The sequence below is a fragment of the Planococcus citri genome, chromosome 1 (assembly GCF_950023065.1).
Source record: "Planococcus citri chromosome 1, ihPlaCitr1.1, whole genome shotgun sequence".
NCBI lineage: Eukaryota > Metazoa > Arthropoda > Insecta > Hemiptera > Pseudococcidae > Planococcus > Planococcus citri.
In genome coordinates, this window is record NC_088677.1 from 35005833 (window position 1) to 35023767 (window position 17935).

Below are 17935 nucleotides of genomic sequence, written 5' to 3' on the forward strand. Positions count from 1 at the left end.
TTAACATTTAACTATATTCTAAGAGTGGTTAGTTTTCATAGAGAATTACATCTACAAAATCAGTCTTGATTTCTGATGTTGGATGTTCATGTTGTATAGGCACATCATAAGTAGGTAGGTCTAGGTACCTACATATTTACATCTTCGAACAAGAATTTTGAATTTTTCCTTTTAAAAAAAACTTGATTATTTTATTAACGTGTGTAATCATTTGTAGATATAGAGGAAGAGAGGATTTTATGTAGGTATCTAAAAATCTTAGCCAAACTAAATCGGATATGTACCTAAAACTGAATCCTTAGACGATTTTCATGATTTTTTGGTACTTACACTTTTTTGCGATTAAAATGGATATTTTAATTTTTAAAATCATGAAACTGTAATTTTTTGCTTTTGAAAACCAGTAGAAAAGTAAGTAAAATAAAGTATAGTTAGGTATTATGATTTATATGCAACTTGTTCTTCAATTTCTGTGCAAAACCTACCTCTACATTTGAAGCTGATTCTACAAGTGTATCAACCATCTGTTTACCAATTGTGCCATTTACCACATTACCTGCAGAAAGAAGTAGGCACGTTAGTGAATTTAGCTTCACAAAATCATAAATATAGTTCTCCAAGAGAATATTCAAATGAGGAATATTTGATTCATACCTTCCAACATTGAAAGCATCATTGTAATCATGTCTTTTTGAAGATTCAATAATTCTTTGAGCAAATCAACTTGACTGGAATGCTTGGATAGTTTTTCTTGCATGTGAGAGAATAAGAACAGAAATCCACCAACAGCGTCCCACAACCTAATTTAGGTAAGTATATGTAAATATAATATCCAAGTAATTGGCAGGAGACACCCTTTGTTCACTGTGTTACTTCTCTGGGGAAAATGATTGGATCTGGTCAGATCCAGTTGCTCCTACTGGATCTCTGAATAGATCTAATTGGATTCAGAATATCCAGATCTGGTGGGGTTTCATTTGATCCAGAAGATGTCCGAATCTGATCAGATCAAATCGTTTTCCATTTCCATTTAGATGTAACTTATTTTGAAAATCGTTTAGAAAATTACCTCGAATGAGCTAAAGCTTGTTGATTCTGCGTGCAAGGGCCTTGAATTACTTCAGACAAAGTATTAAAAACTTGACTTGCAACCCCAATGGCTTTGAAAAAATTGGCTTTTCCAGCCGGATCAATTAACTCTTTGCTAGAATAATGCCAGTAAAAGTCCATAATGGATTCCTACGAAATGGGGAAAAAATCCAATGTATCTCTGGCCTTATGTATGGATTCACCATGTAAAAAACAAACGAATTACGTACTTGAAGACGCAACAGATAATCTACTGTACATATCACAACGTTCACAGTGGTTGTATTTCCAGCCTGAGTTCTCAAGTAATTTTGCCAATCTGAAATTAGAATCAATTTTCATTGATATTGAATTCAACGGTACTAGATTGTAATCGTAAGATTGCCTACCTAAATTGTGCCCTTCACAAGTCAACTGTATGAATCTAAATAGGGTACTGGTGAATTCAGCATCATGCATATTTTTTTCACCCGCAGCTCCATCAGAACCCACTCCTAACCCTTCAGCTTTTGTGTTACGTTCAAATGCATCCAAATCTAGAACACTATTAATGCAGTTTTATAATCATTATGGGCTTTCTATGTTCAATAGGTACCTCCACCTACATATTTATCTCAATTCAAAAGCAGTTATACCAACCTGCAGGAATTCATGAGACCAGCTATTGAAGTGAAAAATCCTACATCTTTCTTATCCTTCAAATGATTCAGCATAGCCTGAAATTGAACAATAGATCCTCTTGAAAATTGCAAAACAATTCAATATAATCAAGGCTCACTTTATATGTACTTTAGCATATCTAAACATACCATTTGAATATTGATATTACCCCCTCGTAAAATTGCAATTCCCAATTCCAATGTTTTCATCACCATATCACTAGGTACTCCTTTGCAAGCAGAAATATGCAATAATACCATCTCAGCAACACCGCGATCTTGTAAGCGAGCTTGGTGGAATAAGAGTTTCTGCTTCTCCATTTCTTGTTCCTAGAGAAAAAAATTGCGATAGAAAAATATAGGTTTTGCAAATTGCAATAGAGCTACTGTCTGAGAGAATTGCGGGAGTACAACATACATGTATAGATGCACCGCCTTCCTCTTCACCACCACCATTTTCACCTCCATCTTCTTCGTCACCACCTCCTTCCTCTTCTTCTTCTCCACAAGACCTGAAGTTGAAATGCAACTCAGTGAAATAGAATATCATTTAGATAATTAAATATTGTACAGTCACATACTTGGCGATAATATATGCATAGGACATATACAAATCGTCATCTTGGAGAGCTCCACTTCTTTCAGTCATTGCTCCACGGCAAAATGTGGTGACAAGCTGAGTCAGCGGATCTGGTTTTCCCTCTTCTGCTTTCTTATCTTTTTTTTTCAACTCTGCTTCTTCAAATGAGAGCTGCAAAATTTTAATATCGTGTGATTATGGCAGGGAATTAATTTTCGAAGAATTACCACACCAAAACACAATTGGTAGGTACCCGTGGTCTCTACCTATACTACATACCGTTAAGTCTTCAATCATTACTTCCTGTCCAACATTTTCTTCTTGTAGCCAGAGTTCGTGGTAAGATCGCAAAAATATATTTACAACACGGTGCCTAAGTGGACAAATTGATATTGTTGTGAAAAAATTTTTCAAATTGAATTGTTGTTGAAAACATACACAAAACGTGTGATGTCAAAATTCTGTTGCTTAGAAATCTATTATTATTATAGTAGCATTTTAGGAAGAAAAAAAAACATTTACATACTTTTTGATGGTATATAAAGGTAACATTCGCAAGCATGCAATTGCTGCTCTTCGTCTGGCTGCTGATAACACATGGACCCAATTCACACGGTTATTTTGTAATTTGTTAGACTCGTACTGTTAAATGCATGCATAGGTTAGCAATGAAACAGGATAACATAAATTCGAATTTCAGCACAGACATGTACTTAGTTTTGACTTTTGAGCATGAAAACTTCAAATTTTTTTTCGATTTTTGTGAAAATATTTGGTGAACCTTTTGTATTCAAACACTTGCATTATTTCATATACTACATAGAAAATGATCAAGTATGTAGGTAGGTACTAGGTACCTACAAAATCTGCATAGAGTGGATAACTCTTCTCCTTATAACTATGTAATTAGTCATAAAATCATTTCAATAGCCAAGCTCAATTTGTCAATGATTAGGTAGTTATTAAGTAGGTAAGTAATTAGCATTTAAAAAAATTGCCAAACAGGAAAATAAAACGCAAAATTCAATAAAAATAAATAAAATGTTAAAGACCTGGGCAAAGCGTGAAGTGATAGTTGCCGGAAGCATGCAATGACAGCCCTTTTACGCTGAATTGAAACAACTGAACGATATACAGCCTTGCTTTGAAGCTGAGGGTGATCAATCTATCCAAAAAAAGAAAAGAAAAACGCAGTTCTAATCAAAATTCAAAAATAATTGCTGACTAAATTAATCTACAAGTACTATATATTGTTCAGAAGTCCAGCAATGACTTGAGTAAGAATATCAAAATAGCTAGTCTCAGAACTGGTATTCAAAACTAGAACCTATTAATTTGAATAGGTAGAACATAGGAGTCAAATTGGCAAAAAGCACATGAAAAATTTGCATTTCAATACTTTTTGATGGAACAATAACTATTAAGAACTGAATTTCCTATTCAGTTTTATTAATGCAGGGATAAAAAATGTACCCATTGCCTTAGTTGAAACAAGTAAGATGACGAGAGATTGCCTATTATGTTTTTTTTTCATCTCCAATACCAAATGCTATATGTATTTTCTATGTTTATTACTTTGTGACATTAAGAAATATTATGTAGTTCACTCCATCTTTTTTTTTTCTAAATAATGTTCATTAGTAGGTACCTACAGAAATTTTGAAAAAAAAAAAAAATCAAAAAACGGCCTCACAAAAATAATTAAAAATAAAATAGTAACATTTCATGTTACTTTACATATTGATCCAACTCCTATTTCGTCAATTTGTGCTAATTCAAAAAAAAAACTGTCGTAGAAAATATGAACGATTCAGAAAAAATCAGATCGGACTGGATCCAAATTTCGAATCGAATTAATTGTGATTTGCTAACTCTTAAATTCAAGAAAAAAAAAGTAAAAACCACTATGCTATTTGTTTAGGTTAATTTGTACATCAAAACTAAACTTTTTGCTCATTTGTTCACTTTTTGCAACTACTAATATTAAATAATAAAAAAAAATCTAATTCTAATTCATCTAACTAAATCATTCTTCTAGTAGGTACTATTCGTAAAAATTTGTTAGGTAAGAAATGTTCCCATTGTTTCAGTTCTCTAAGTACCTACGTATTTTATAACAAACACTATATAAATTAAGTACCTATGTATGTACTTTCCTAATCTATAGGTACCTAACTAATGTTAGCAGAGTCAAGTTAGTTTTCAGCTACTTCATCGTGTTTTTTTTTTTTTTTCCTAGAAAAGAACCACTAAAGTACCTATTCAACCTATTGATTTGAAATTTATGAATTTTGAATTGGAAAATAATTTTTGAACAGTAGGTAAGTACCTAAAACTATACTACAGATAGATATTATTTTTTGAATTAAACAACGCTGATAATTATTCATTTAAAAAATTACCATATGCAATCCATACAAAACTTTTGCCATAGCCATTATTCGATCAACAACTTCTTCAATTTGTTGAGGTTTTATTTCAACGCTATCTTTTTTACTGCCCAACTTGGAGTACAAATAATGCTGCCAAGACATCTCATCGGCCGGATCAATTTTATCTGGTAGGGTGAGCTGTGTTTTGACAAATTCTCGCACCTCATACTCTTGCATTTTCTGTAAAACATTTCCGAATTATATTTTCCATGAAATTTTTTCAAGTTATTCTCATTTTTTGATAAAAATACTCACTTTGAGAAATCTATCCTTGCAATGTTGAACTAACTCTTGTTCTCGGCCAGCAAATAAATTCAAACCAACAGGTAGCAGTCTTTTTAAACAAGCTACCATTAAACTGGCCTGAATTTCTTTATCCTTGTCCCTTTTTTTATCTCTGTGTTTTTTCTTTTTCTGAAAAAAAGAAAATTTTTATGATAGGTAGTATACCTGTAGGTGACTACAAGCACCTTGAACGATTTCATTATATTACCTACCTTTCCAACAGTTGCTCCAACAGTAGCATCTTGCACTACAGTAGATCTACGAGTAGCGGTAGGCATTATTAGAACCATATTATCGATTTCATTGGCCGAAATAAAGTTCTGTTCTTCTCTTAAGAAATATTGAGACTTGGACCAAATATTAAATATCTCTGCAACGTGATTATATAATTCTTCAGCCTCTGGAATATTATTCCTCAACCAATGACTTCTTTGTAAGTCCACATATTTCAATAACAATGGGTAAAATGCGTATATATCTCGAACCACAAGTTGCCAGTCTTCTTGAATTTGAGCTTCAATCTGAAAAAAGATAATAAAATTGTGAATTTGTACAGATTGAGTGAATCAGGACCGAGGAAGGCTTTGGTTTTCATACTTGAGAAGTGTCATCCGCAGAAGATTTAATAAATCCTCTTAATGATTCTTCTTTATGAAATAGTGTTTCAGTTCGTTTTTTTACTCTCTCTGCCAGGGGGAGGAATGGATCTTTGAGTAACTCCTCGGAAGAATTTATTATAATCTGCTGCGTGTAAGCTAAAAATAGTAATAATTGAAATTAAGTTCAATTCCTTCTTGACAATTTAACGATTTGGTGATATTAACGATCAAGAGTAGGCATCAATAGTTAATAGATAGGTACCAGCAATTCTAGTCATCCAAGGGGCGTGTTCATTTCCAATATTCTTCTTGATTAATTTCAAAACATTTTTGAGTACCTGGTTCATGTGATCGCTGGTAACCATTGTGACATAATTTCTAACCAAAAAATTAAATCATCAAAATTATAGGTACCTCTGCTCTTGAAAAAATGTGGATCGAAATTCATTCATCACTTACCCTGCTGTCAGCGATACATTATCTGGTCCCTGAGCCCACCAAAATGGCAGGTATGAGCATAACAATGGCATAATTACATCGATAATATGAGGAGCTTCTATGTGAGTTTTATCCGAATCCACAAATTGATCAACTTCGCTTAAAATTGTTTCCAAAGTTGGCATTAGATTTTCCATACGAGCCATAATATCTGCAAATAGAACAAATAAAATGAAAATTTTCGACAAAATTTATTATATTTTTCTATTATCACGTACCTTGGGCTTCTAAAGAATGTTCAGCGATTCTATTCAGCAAAGAAAACTGATTGTGTTTATTCAAATGTGGTTCTAAAAATGCTACAGGGAAAGTAGAACTGAACGCTCCTAAACAACTTCCTATCGCTGGTCGATGACGCTCAATTTCAGTTTTCAAATATTTTCTGAAAATTTTTACCGCAAAAATAATTTGGAATACATGATTATCGAAGTCGTTAAAAATTAAGCAAATTTATCGGTGATACCTATCGTGAGTCAAAGTGTGATCAATCCCAAGGAAGAATAGGCTACTCAGCATTTTATAAGATGCTACTTGGATTTCATCCACTGTGTAAATAAGATATTTACAACATCGTCAGTAAAAATCATCATTTTAGATGTTTTTATTCAGAAATGAATGCGTTCTACTTACATAAGAGATCACTGCCATATTCGCAAGCCGCTAAATGATCAAACATAGCGGTTAATGTTGGAATAACAACGTCATTGATGTAAAATAAAGACGTCGATGTTTTCAAATGCGTTCCTCTTAAATAACAGTATCGTCCCTACAAAATTAACCCCGCAAAAAATGAGTATGTAAATGAAGAAATTTTATGAATAGGTGTCATTATTGATATGACTTACATCTTGCAGATTTTGAATCGTATGACCCAAATCATCAGCCGTGTTGTTGAAAAATGTCAACATCGATGTTCGTATGAATTCCGGACAGTTCTTCACCAAAGATCTAAATAAAAAGTCAAATCATTGATACTTTTAGAAAGCTAAATGATTTCAATAGCTCTAAAGTAACGTTTTAGGTCAAAAATAAAACCTTTCATACGAATTTTTGCAACATTTTACTGAGTCCATGCAAGTAACTCTTATTGCCCCTACGAACTTGAAATTAGGCAAAACTGATTGCATAGACTCAATCATACTCCAGTTACATAGCAATATTGTAAGTTTACAAAGCGTAATTAAATTTAGTTTTAAGTAAAGCATTTAAAAAATTAACCTGGCATCGATGGCTTTAACCAACACTTGTAAACATTTCACAGTAATTCTCACATCTGAACCAAATGCCGCCAGTTTAGTTCGCAATAGATTTGCCAGCTTGCAGAATAAACTGGATATACAAATCGAACATGAAAAAATCAATTGAACGAATTAGAAGTTAAGCTGGATACCTATAGGTCAGTAAAATGCACATTACCTTGCCACCATTTCTTTTTCTTTGAGAGAAGCAGCTCCTATATTATTGGATGCAGTTGCTACAGAGATAAAATAGTTCCGATGAGTACTAAAATATTTTTCTATCAATGGTAAAACGACCTAAAAAAAAATCAAACAACGTTGAAAATTTTCTGTGTTTAAATAAAACGTGCCACTGTGCGATATTCACTTTGAAAAAGAATTTGATGTCTCTGGTACAAGTCTTGAAACTCGATCGTCGACTAAAGATGCTAGAAGGCTTCAGAATCTGCATATTGATCGAGGCACGATCCGTGTATTGAATTAATTTTTCCAAAAGACTGTAGGCAAATCTTAATTCTCCTGTGGAAATTCTTGCTTGAAGTTCAGCATCACTGGCGGTTCCTCCACGAGTAGGTCTGGCAAAATTTAGTATTTTGGTGCAAAAATTATCAAATTTTAGCTCTTCCAATACGCAAGTAGGTAGGTACCTAGCTAGGTACTTATCTATGATTCAGAGTTATACTCACTTGTGTAATTTATATCCTTGATATTGTAAATATTTCAAAAATTCTTGCGAACGTTCTCGATCTTTTCGTTTTTCTTTATCAGTGAGTAAGTCGTAAGGAACCAGCTGAGGATGAATTTCGCCTCCTGAAAAATAAAATTGCGTTTGAGTTTAGAAAAAATGGCAAAAACTATCATTAAATTAAAATAATTGCCTATTCGAAAATCTGTATTTACCACAAGTGACGAGCTCGTCTTTCTTTTTTTTAGCCCAAATATCGTGCGAATTTTCGGCCAATCTTTCAGCCATATTTTGCATTTCTCTGCTCAAGGTTAAATTTGTCATATCCAATGGATTGGGATGGTAATTGAATGGACTGGTTTGATCCTAGAATGGAAAAAATAATGAAAGCGTTTTTTTTTTGAGGGGGGAGGGGGATTTTTTTCAAGGTGATTTTACATTTGACTTACAGTCGCAGACTTGGATTGACGTCGTATAGATCCACGATTCGATAAAGGAGCATCCGATTCCGAATGTTCGATACTCCAGCCTATAGCAAGTAGAGCTTTTAAAGATTCTCTGACTGGTTCTTTGTATGTTTCTTTTTCCTAAAAACAAAGGGGTAAGTCGATCTACAAGCAGGTACCTACTACCTACCTATATTTTTTAATACAAATATGCTAATGAAAAGAAACTTACGTAATCATTTAACATCGTGTAAGGCTTCAGACGTGGATGGGATTTATTTAAACTCGACCATTGATCACCATAAACCCAAGAGTTCTCAAATTTACGACTTGCCCACGCATCGTGATAATGTTCCGAGAATTTCTGCACAATGGTATTCAGGTCATTATTCAGCATGACACTGCAATAAAAAATGAATTTGTTGAAACTTCTACACAGGTAAATATACGTAATGCAAAGACAGGTAAGATATTTACTTCGAAGTATTGATGGGCTGTGGATTATACGGACCATCAGCAGGCTCCATTTGAACGTTGATTTTTGAGCCATAAAATTCATCGTCGTAGTTTCTCGATAACGAATAATCAGGTGGAAGGGCGCAACCTATCGCTGATAAACATGGGAGAGCTTTTCCAAAAAGTTCAGGTTCGTAGTCCTATTTTAAGACATTTAATTTTGTATTTTACATCGCACAGTGGTCCGAAATGAAGAAGTAGCGGCCAAAAATCAAATTTTAAAGCAAAATCCGCAAAATTTCGGATATGGGGGTTTTTTTGGTCGCTGAAGTCGATTTTGGCATTTATTTTACCCCTAATCTCAAAATGAGCCCTCAAAGGGGGGCAGGGGTGGTGCAAAATCGAGTTTCAGAGCAAAATTCGTAAAATTTTGGATATGGGGGTTTTTTAGGTCGCTGAAGTCGATTTTGGCATTTATTTTACCCCTAACCTCAAAATGAACCCTCAAAGGTGGGAGGGGGCAGTGCAAAACATGAAATTTCGATTAATTCGAGGTGGGCAATCGAAATAATGTATTTTTTTAGATCGCTATAGGATATGGGGGTTTTTTAGGTCGCTGAAGTCGATTTTGGCATTTATTTTACCCCTGACCTCAAAACAAGCCCTCAAAGGAGGGAGAGGGTGGTCCAAAACATGAAATTTTGAAAAATTCGTGAGGGTATCGAAATATGTTTTTTTTGGGTCACTAAAGTCAATTTTAGTATTCATATTCCTGTAGTAATTTTTTACTTGAAAATGTTTTTAAAAAAATAAGAAAATCAGCATTTATGCAACTTTACATAGCACTTTTTTCAAATGGGGCAGGTTGGGGCAGCCAATTTTTCAGGGATGTTTTTCTTTACATGCCATAGTACCCCAAGGATGTGATATTTCACCTTGAGTCAGCTTGGTTTTTTTTTAAAAAAAACTTTTACCTTGAAAATAGCAAAAAAAATGAGTTTTTTTGTGACGAGCATGCTAAAAACCAAAATATTTTTGAAAAAATGGAATCAACGATTTTTATACTCAAAAATGTCCATATTTTGATATAAACCCATAAAATTTTGAAAAAAATTAAAATTGACATGCTTTACAGCATTTTGAAGTTAGCAGTTTTTTTGACTATTTTGAGGTACTTCAATTCATTCCTTTCTGTAGGCAAGCAAAATAATGGAAAAGTGTTTGAAATCACAGAAAGGGACGTGGAATATAATGTAGAAAACTGCTACATATTCGTAATCAACTTTTGAGACTTGTTCAATCTGAGGATTTTTTGAATTTTGGCCGCTACTTCTTCATTTCGGACCACTGTGCATCGTCAGCATAATAATTTTAGTTTGTGAATATGAATTAGGAAATATACCATCTGAGATAACGAATCAAATATGTTACTGAATAACATCATTGTCAAACGTTTTTCTTCATCACTCGAGGCCCCATAAAGTCCTTGTCCTCCGGTAGAGCCATAGTATTTAGCGCAACGATCGTAGTGAAGGGTCAATAACTGAAAATATCTCAAATTTATTAGTTACCTATTCATCTTGTTGATTAGGTAACTATAGATTTTTAATGCTGTATTTTTACCCGCAAAGCAACAGTAGTGTATTCTGATAATTTCGATACGTCGACTGTCAGTTTACGTAATAATTTCATTAACATGCTGGGTTGCATTTGGCTGTAACATAAATTTGACAAAATGATGATTTAATCCGTCCGTCGTCTCACAGAAAAAATGCAGGTAGCAAAAAATGAGTAATTTTTAATTAAAGAAACAAAATTTCGTATAAAGGGAAATTGGGGTTTCAATTTTTTTTTTCAAATGACAAGAATTGAGAAAAAACTTACAACCACAATAAAAAAAAAAAAAAAAAAAAAAAACTGAAAAAAGGGAAAAATAAATTGATAATTCACGTGAGTATTTTACATATCTTACAAATTGGCCTAAATCAAAATGATTGCTCCCCTTCAATGCATTTTCCTCAATTCTCTTCCATAAAAATAGAATTTTGATGAATTTTTCATCACAAAAATTTTCTTATGGCACCTTAACACCTTTGGATAGTGGATACACACCTACATAAGTATTTTTCTTACCTTGTGAGGGCAACCAAAAAATCAGACACAGCTTCTCTTTGACCTTTGGTCAACATTCTGTTCTTTGATAGCCTATAAACCGTATGCAAAGTTGCATCGAGTAAATTGGCGTAATTATCAGATTCATTGTAAAACTTGGAATGGCTGATTAAAAGAGGTAAAACTGAATTTCCAATGTATCGATTCATAGCCAAAGCCATATCAGATTCTAATCCATCATTCTATAAAAAATGAAAATCGTTTAAATCATTAACACTACCTAACAGAGTAAACAAGCAATGTCAGAATTTTCATAAATAATACAAGTAGGTAAAATACCCTATCAAGCATAGTAGCTGCTCGCAAATCTGGTAAGAAAGCTTCCTCGAGTAGTCTGTAAAACAGTTCGGGTTGCTCGATACCATAAACTCTTTCTAAGAAAAGCCCGACACTTTGTTTATGAGCTGGTATCAATCCAGAAGGCATATCGCTTTTTGGTCTCGGTTCTCCAGTGGCTGGATTATGTAAAGTGAATCTCAAACTGAGCACGCCATGGAGATCTTCCAATGGTACCAAAGAACGTAGAATTGCCCTTGCTCTCAACGATTCATTTTTCCCCTGTAGGTTAATTGAGTAAGTAAGGGACATATTTTTTCAATCGTACAGTTGATGAAATTTGTGAAATAATGTTTTTACTTGAGCTATAACAGCACTATCTGGAGCACACCTTCCTAGTAAATCAACCAGAGTACAGTAGAAATTCAAAATGGCTGCGCCAGTATCGATATAATCCTCATCTTCGTCTGACTCTGGTAAAGGATGCTCGAATTGCATGTTGGGAATTTGTCCTTCGCCCTCGTCCATAATTTTTCTTCTGTCTGCTATTTTTTCAGACATCTTAAACCAATTACATTTTTTTTTTAAAAACCGCTTTGAAAATATTTTTAAATGTAATTGAATGAGGCAAAAATAATGTTTGTAGTAGGTAAGATAACCTATTACTTTCAAATGAAATTCCTCGAACGAAACGTGTAGAAACTTACTTTATTGGCATCTATTATAGCTCGTAATAATCCTTCGCCTTCCCCTCTTAAAGCAGGTCCTAAACATTCTGGCCTTCTTATCAACAACCGTATGACCAGATTGGCATTTTCTTCTACACTTTCACCTATTTTCTCAAATCAAAATGAAGTTAATTTCAATTTCAAAACAGTCTATTGATATTATATTTTAAAAATATTAAAAATATACAAACCATTGACCCAAACACAAAATCTCAAGAAATCCAGGTATCTTTCACCTTCAACTGGGTCCCAACCGAGATCCGGATATCCTTTCTCTACAAGTTCGGAATTTGATTGTAAGCCACATCTCGACAAATATATGGCAATTTTTTCTAAATAATGTTCTCTATTGAAGAATAAAAGAAAGTTTATGAAAATTAGTAGATAGGTACCTATCTAATGTTGTTTTATATTGAGCCAATTCTTACCTCAGAGCTAATGCTAATTCGGTATTTTCCATCAATGAAGAATAAGCGACATCCAATGGTGTACTACCTCTCAAAGAAGGACGAGATAATAAAATATTACTGTGTTCCAACAAAAATGAAAAATGATCGAACATAGCTTTCTGATTTTGTCTAGATGTACGACAGAAGTAGCATAAAAATCGACAGCAAGCTACCACCATTTCATGAGAAGTGTCCTGGAGAAAATTTCAATTCAAGTAAGAATGTTTGAGGTAAACTGTATGATTTCAGTCAAACGAATTAGGTAGTTTACTTTTTCTTTTGTAACAACTTCGCCTTCTTGATTTGGCGCAGCTTGTGGCTGAGCATCTGATTGAGCTTGAGCACGTCGTCCGAGAGTATTCATCATTACAGCCATTACATTCTCATGGACTCTTAGAATTCGTATCAGATCAGGGTGTTGGAAGAAAGTATGATTGTTCACCAATTTCCTGTTTCATGACCAGAATGATTATTACCGATTGTATTGATAATGCGAATGATAGTTAGCTTAGGTATTTTTTTTTTTGAGTGGAAACAAAATGAGAGAGGAATGGTAGTTTCCATTCGAATTTTTTAAATTTTATACTATACCTACTCCTGGCCTGTAAGTTTCCTACATTTTTCGAGAAGATTTTCAACTCTCTTATTTCAGATCTCTCTAATTCTATTTCAAAACAGTTTTTATCATGAGCCAATCTTTTTTAGTCGAAATTTGAATTATTTTTTTTTAAAATTGAAATTATCTCTGTTTATACTTGGTAGGTATTTTTAGACCTACTTATGATTAGGTAGGTAGGTAGATAAATGTAGGTAGGTATTTTAATCATATTCATACCATAATCTTTCACGCATTAGTTCTTCTTCTTCTTGAGACATTTGCACTGGTAACAATGATCTAATTTGACTGAGGCCAACCCACATTTGTGAAACATCATCCCTAGTTTTATTATTAATGACGTAAGTCTTCTCCAAAGCTCGGATTAATGCCCCCACGCTATCATATTGTCTCAATAATAAGCTGAAAACAATTCAATAAAAATCCAATTGGTTATGAACGGACGAACTCAGGTATTTATGTGTTACCTAGAAGTTAAATATTAACATTTTGTTTCCGTTACAAACCTGAACATTTCTCTGACCAATTTTGGTATTTCAATTTGTGACTCTTCAGCCCAGTTCACAATAGTCTTGATCAACACTTTTCTAAATATTTCTAAACATATCAAATTGATGTCAATTTTCATCCAGCTTACTATTTTTAATAATAAAAAAATTCAAGTTTACCTTCGGGTGTTTTTTTCTCCGGTTCTTCTTCTTCTTTTTGATTTTCCTCCAATTCTTTGACAGCATTTACCAAATTATTGAATTTAACAAAAATATTTGGTTTCGTTGATTCAGCAGCAAGTTCCTATAAGATCATGCCAATAGAGTGAATAGGGGTTTTCTAGTTTAATAAATTCAATCCGCGATATTCTGCTCTTACCTCTTCCGCTGGTTCTTGTAAAGCAACCAACGAGACCTGTTTCATTAGGTTTTCATGAACGACGTTTAAACGGTCTCGTAGATCTTCTCGGCAAAGTAAATTCTCTTTTTCTTCTTCTTCGAAATTTTTGAAACTTAAAATTGCATTCATCTGGAATCATGCCATCATATTAAGTAAGTAGGTACCTATTTTTACTCACTAGAATGCCTACCTAGCTTCACTTACTTGTTCTCTCGGAGGGCATCTGAATTCTCTGGTTTTCTTTGCTGCGACTGCAGATGGCAAATCTGATTGTTTGATTTCATTGTATCTCCTTAATTGATCCTATAAATTCGCAAAAAAATGCAATAAAAAATCATCGGAGTTCAGAGAGATGAATTTTACATTTAGGTAGGTATTGAATGAAATAGGTAATAAAAATTACAGTTTGCAAATCCCCAACAAAATCTAAGCTAAACGCTACAATGGATTCGACTCGATGACGTAATTGAACATCGCACAGATGATGTAATAAATAACACATTTGCAATTTTGCTCCTTCCGCCATTTTCATATGAAGTAATCCTTTCTTTTGGTTGTCTTCTCCTGAATGTAAACATTTTCATTTTAATGGAAAAATAAATCTAAATTAATTAATTACGAAAAATATAACGTAGGATCTAACCTATTTGGAAATTGGGATCCCAAGTTTCAGGATTGATCATGATTAAAAGTTTTTCAACATCTTCATCTCTCAACATTCCAACCAACAGAAGACGATCAACAAGTTTCAATAAAGGTCTGCAGAAAAGATCGATATTAAAATCACCTACTTGAAAATAGGCTTTTTAGTAGGTAGGTATAGGTAGGTATTCATTCTTCAAACTCACAAAAATAAATTCTCATTGGAACCACCGATAGGATCACGATTGTGGACCTGATTAATGGCAACTGCTTCTTCTAAGGCGGTTATTACATAATCTCTTACGACATCCAAAGGAAAATGTGGACTGTATAAATTCGAAACTGTCTCCACCGAGTTCCTGAAATGAAATAAGCAATATTAATATTTCAATGATAAATTTGTTCTTATAAAGATACCCATAATTGGGTAGATAGGTAGGACACTTACGATATATCAGTCATTTGAAGTGTAGGACGAACAGATTCAGTTTGTAAACATCTCAAACTGTGTCCCATATTCGAATCTTCGTATAATTGCTTCAATTCTTGCCCTAAAGGAACAATGTATTCGTTGGTGCACACCTCCCTATAAAAAGAAAATCACATTCGGGTTAAACCTATACCTATTACCTACTTATCAAAGCATACCCTGTAATACACAAATTAATGCATACATCGTTGTGGCGTGAGATTCAATGTGAAGGGCAATAAGTAAATCATAAAAGCCTTGTCTCAATGGACCTGAAATATATTCTGATTGAATCGCGTACAACAGTTGTTTCTGATCGACATGAGTGCATAAAATATGAGCCGCTCTGTAATTAGCTTGATAACACAGGGCTGCGTACAATGTGAGAGTATGAGCATGGAATCTGTTTTGAAAAAGAAACAAATCACAATTAGTAACATTTTCTGGTTGAATACCCTATAACCCATTAAAAACTTACGATAAAAGTTTTTCCATTTCTATAAGCTCGAGTATGTCAATGCAACGGTCTTCTTCAGGAATATGCAATGCAAGCATCGATACGGGATCTTCACACAGCATACTCCATCCTCGAATATCTGATAATTTTAAAGCGTGTACTTGTAAGGACGTGTTGGGCACTCGGGCCCACTGATTGGGTTTCAAACATTGTACTTTCAACCTCGGAGGGATCTGAAAAAAAAATGAAATTTTGTATTGAAAAAAAAATCTTTCAGTTTTGAAAAATCCTCCAAGATCTGAATAATTTACATACTTGAGGAGTAACGTGACGATCTGAATTTTGTAAAACAGCTGCTGAAAGAGGTAATGTGGTTGATGTGCGGCCGAGTTCAATTTGTAATATTTCTTTACTCGTTGCTTCCACGAAAATTGCCGGGAATAATTTGGAACCGGGTTCCATCTGCAATTCATGAATAAATTTATGCTCGGGGCTCAATTTCGTCGCAAAAATGTGAAAATGTGTTCACCTTGAATTTATGAGAGGTGTCTTTGCCTTCGCAAGTGAACGTTATGAAACCTGTGGCAGCATCTACGGAACATCCGATAAACATTCCTTGGGAGGCTCCTTTTCCTGAAGCGTCATTTGTCACTTCATTGTAAAGTTCATCAGCTCTTACCATGTAGCAACTTTGCCTATCTATGCTGTAAAACGAACAAATAATTTTACTTTAATTCTGTCTAGACGGAGACATCTAAGTACATACTTGTAGAATGTAGCCGTTGAATTAATTAACATAAATAGGTATGAAGTACCTACCATTCCGTGGGACGCCCATAATCGTCAACCTTTGTTGTGGTACTCTTGCGCACTTTACTCTGATTGAAATCTTTGCTATGCAGATGGAATTGTGTTGTGACCCAGCCGACATACACGTGAGTGGGGTCTTGACCAGGAAATACCCGGACTCCGTAGAAATACTCGTTAATTAATTTCAGACACTCAGCGTCGAAAATTTCATTACCAAATGATTCCACATTGGAAGTCGCCGCTACTGACATGACTTTTGGTCCTGCACTTCGTTCCAATACTGGAGAAGGAGTCATTTTCATATCTCCCTACGAATGAACATATTTACGGTTGGTAAGTAGTACGTATTCTTATTATTGTGCTGAATAAAAATATTCCATATTTTTAAATAGGTAATCGACTAAAAAATACATTTATGAATCGAGGTTAAAAATCGGTTCTGCTTACAAAAATAAAAATAAAATAGTAGGTGTAGGTAGGTAGGTAGGTAGGTACCTAATAAAAAAATTTTAATTTAAGAAAAATAAAAAATTAATAGGCACCTACATAAAAATTGAAAAAAAAAAATAAAAAACAAAAAAATACAAAATTAAAAAAATTGAAACCATAAGAATATCACCTGTGAAATTCTAATTTGAGGTGTTTGTCGAACATTCAATGTGTTGTATCGAGACATGTGTTTATCAGGTCTTTCGGGCATTCTGGGTTCGGGTGTTTTGGCTTTTTTATGTTCGACACTTGCATCTCTTTTCCTAGAGAAAAACCTGCAAATTACAACGCAATGTTTAGAATTTTGATCAATTAGGTAAAAATATAAATTAGGTACTAATAAGGTTCAGTCTTTACTTGAAAGGAGAACGTCCTCTCTTTTTTTTGTCATCTTTGCTCATATCGTGATGCATGTCATAGCGATTCAAATCAAGTTCACTGGTAGACCGATGAATTTTTCCTGAAAAAAAAAAGATGGAAATCAGGTATAACATTTTGAAAAAGAAAATGTTGTTGACCGAACCCCAATTTCCTACCCTTATCCATTTTAACATTAATTTGAGGAATATCATCAGATCTGGGCAGGGAGCCTTTTCTTGGCGGTCTTGTGGGCTTAGGACTTCGTTTAGATTTTGTCATCGGTGAAGATGTAGGACTGAGCATCATATCATCTGATTCTACAGCATCTTCAGAATATCCTCTATGAAGGCCTATTGATAAAAAAAAATTTATAAACTCGATATTTCATCGATACTCATTTTCATTTTGAAAAAATACAGAACCTTTTATATCAGTCATAGAGAATCCAGATTTCATTATTTGTTCTATATGCGCCGGAGTCGAACGATCTGCTTCAGAAATCAAACGATGCTGACGTTTGCGAATTTCTTGCCACCGACGTTGTTTTTCTCCCTCGCTGTACGGAATACAAGATTATATATAGTTCTTCCTCAAAGACGAAATACCTAGCTT

At 33.9% G+C, this 17935-nt stretch overlaps 1 protein-coding gene across 1 annotated transcript in view; it reads right to left on the reverse strand.

Annotated features, from left to right (window-relative positions):
* Positions 1–17935, reverse strand: part of RyR (Ryanodine receptor) — a 35506-nt gene that overhangs the window by 6411 nt on the left and 11160 nt on the right. The window contains exons 30-85 of the mRNA XM_065344281.1: positions 17746–17879; positions 17500–17673; positions 17321–17423; positions 17094–17238; positions 16484–16782; positions 16194–16368; positions 15980–16126; positions 15686–15897; positions 15413–15610; positions 15187–15324; positions 14945–15097; positions 14740–14855; positions 14500–14660; positions 14301–14399; positions 14076–14225; positions 13877–14000; positions 13715–13805; positions 13428–13610; positions 12864–13041; positions 12572–12786; positions 12335–12489; positions 12123–12247; positions 11776–11976; positions 11419–11697; positions 11101–11321; positions 10591–10681; positions 10370–10510; positions 8989–9167; positions 8744–8912; positions 8515–8652; positions 8281–8431; positions 8067–8190; positions 7748–7955; positions 7559–7677; positions 7361–7471; positions 6988–7090; positions 6773–6908; positions 6606–6687; positions 6361–6524; positions 6104–6293; positions 5907–6022; positions 5643–5800; positions 5258–5566; positions 5016–5174; positions 4731–4940; positions 3381–3493; positions 2608–2701; positions 2330–2499; positions 2167–2260; positions 1899–2078; positions 1729–1805; positions 1479–1633; positions 1320–1408; positions 1070–1239; positions 655–800; positions 486–556 (exon numbers count right to left, since the gene is read on the reverse strand). Of these exons, the coding sequence (XP_065200353.1) occupies positions 486–556; positions 655–800; positions 1070–1239; positions 1320–1408; positions 1479–1633; positions 1729–1805; positions 1899–2078; positions 2167–2260; positions 2330–2499; positions 2608–2701; positions 3381–3493; positions 4731–4940; positions 5016–5174; positions 5258–5566; positions 5643–5800; positions 5907–6022; positions 6104–6293; positions 6361–6524; positions 6606–6687; positions 6773–6908; positions 6988–7090; positions 7361–7471; positions 7559–7677; positions 7748–7955; positions 8067–8190; positions 8281–8431; positions 8515–8652; positions 8744–8912; positions 8989–9167; positions 10370–10510; positions 10591–10681; positions 11101–11321; positions 11419–11697; positions 11776–11976; positions 12123–12247; positions 12335–12489; positions 12572–12786; positions 12864–13041; positions 13428–13610; positions 13715–13805; positions 13877–14000; positions 14076–14225; positions 14301–14399; positions 14500–14660; positions 14740–14855; positions 14945–15097; positions 15187–15324; positions 15413–15610; positions 15686–15897; positions 15980–16126; positions 16194–16368; positions 16484–16782; positions 17094–17238; positions 17321–17423; positions 17500–17673; positions 17746–17879 (8593 nt within the window). The remainder of the gene's footprint in view (positions 1–485; positions 557–654; positions 801–1069; positions 1240–1319; positions 1409–1478; positions 1634–1728; positions 1806–1898; positions 2079–2166; positions 2261–2329; positions 2500–2607; positions 2702–3380; positions 3494–4730; positions 4941–5015; positions 5175–5257; positions 5567–5642; positions 5801–5906; positions 6023–6103; positions 6294–6360; positions 6525–6605; positions 6688–6772; positions 6909–6987; positions 7091–7360; positions 7472–7558; positions 7678–7747; positions 7956–8066; positions 8191–8280; positions 8432–8514; positions 8653–8743; positions 8913–8988; positions 9168–10369; positions 10511–10590; positions 10682–11100; positions 11322–11418; positions 11698–11775; positions 11977–12122; positions 12248–12334; positions 12490–12571; positions 12787–12863; positions 13042–13427; positions 13611–13714; positions 13806–13876; positions 14001–14075; positions 14226–14300; positions 14400–14499; positions 14661–14739; positions 14856–14944; positions 15098–15186; positions 15325–15412; positions 15611–15685; positions 15898–15979; positions 16127–16193; positions 16369–16483; positions 16783–17093; positions 17239–17320; positions 17424–17499; positions 17674–17745; positions 17880–17935) is intronic.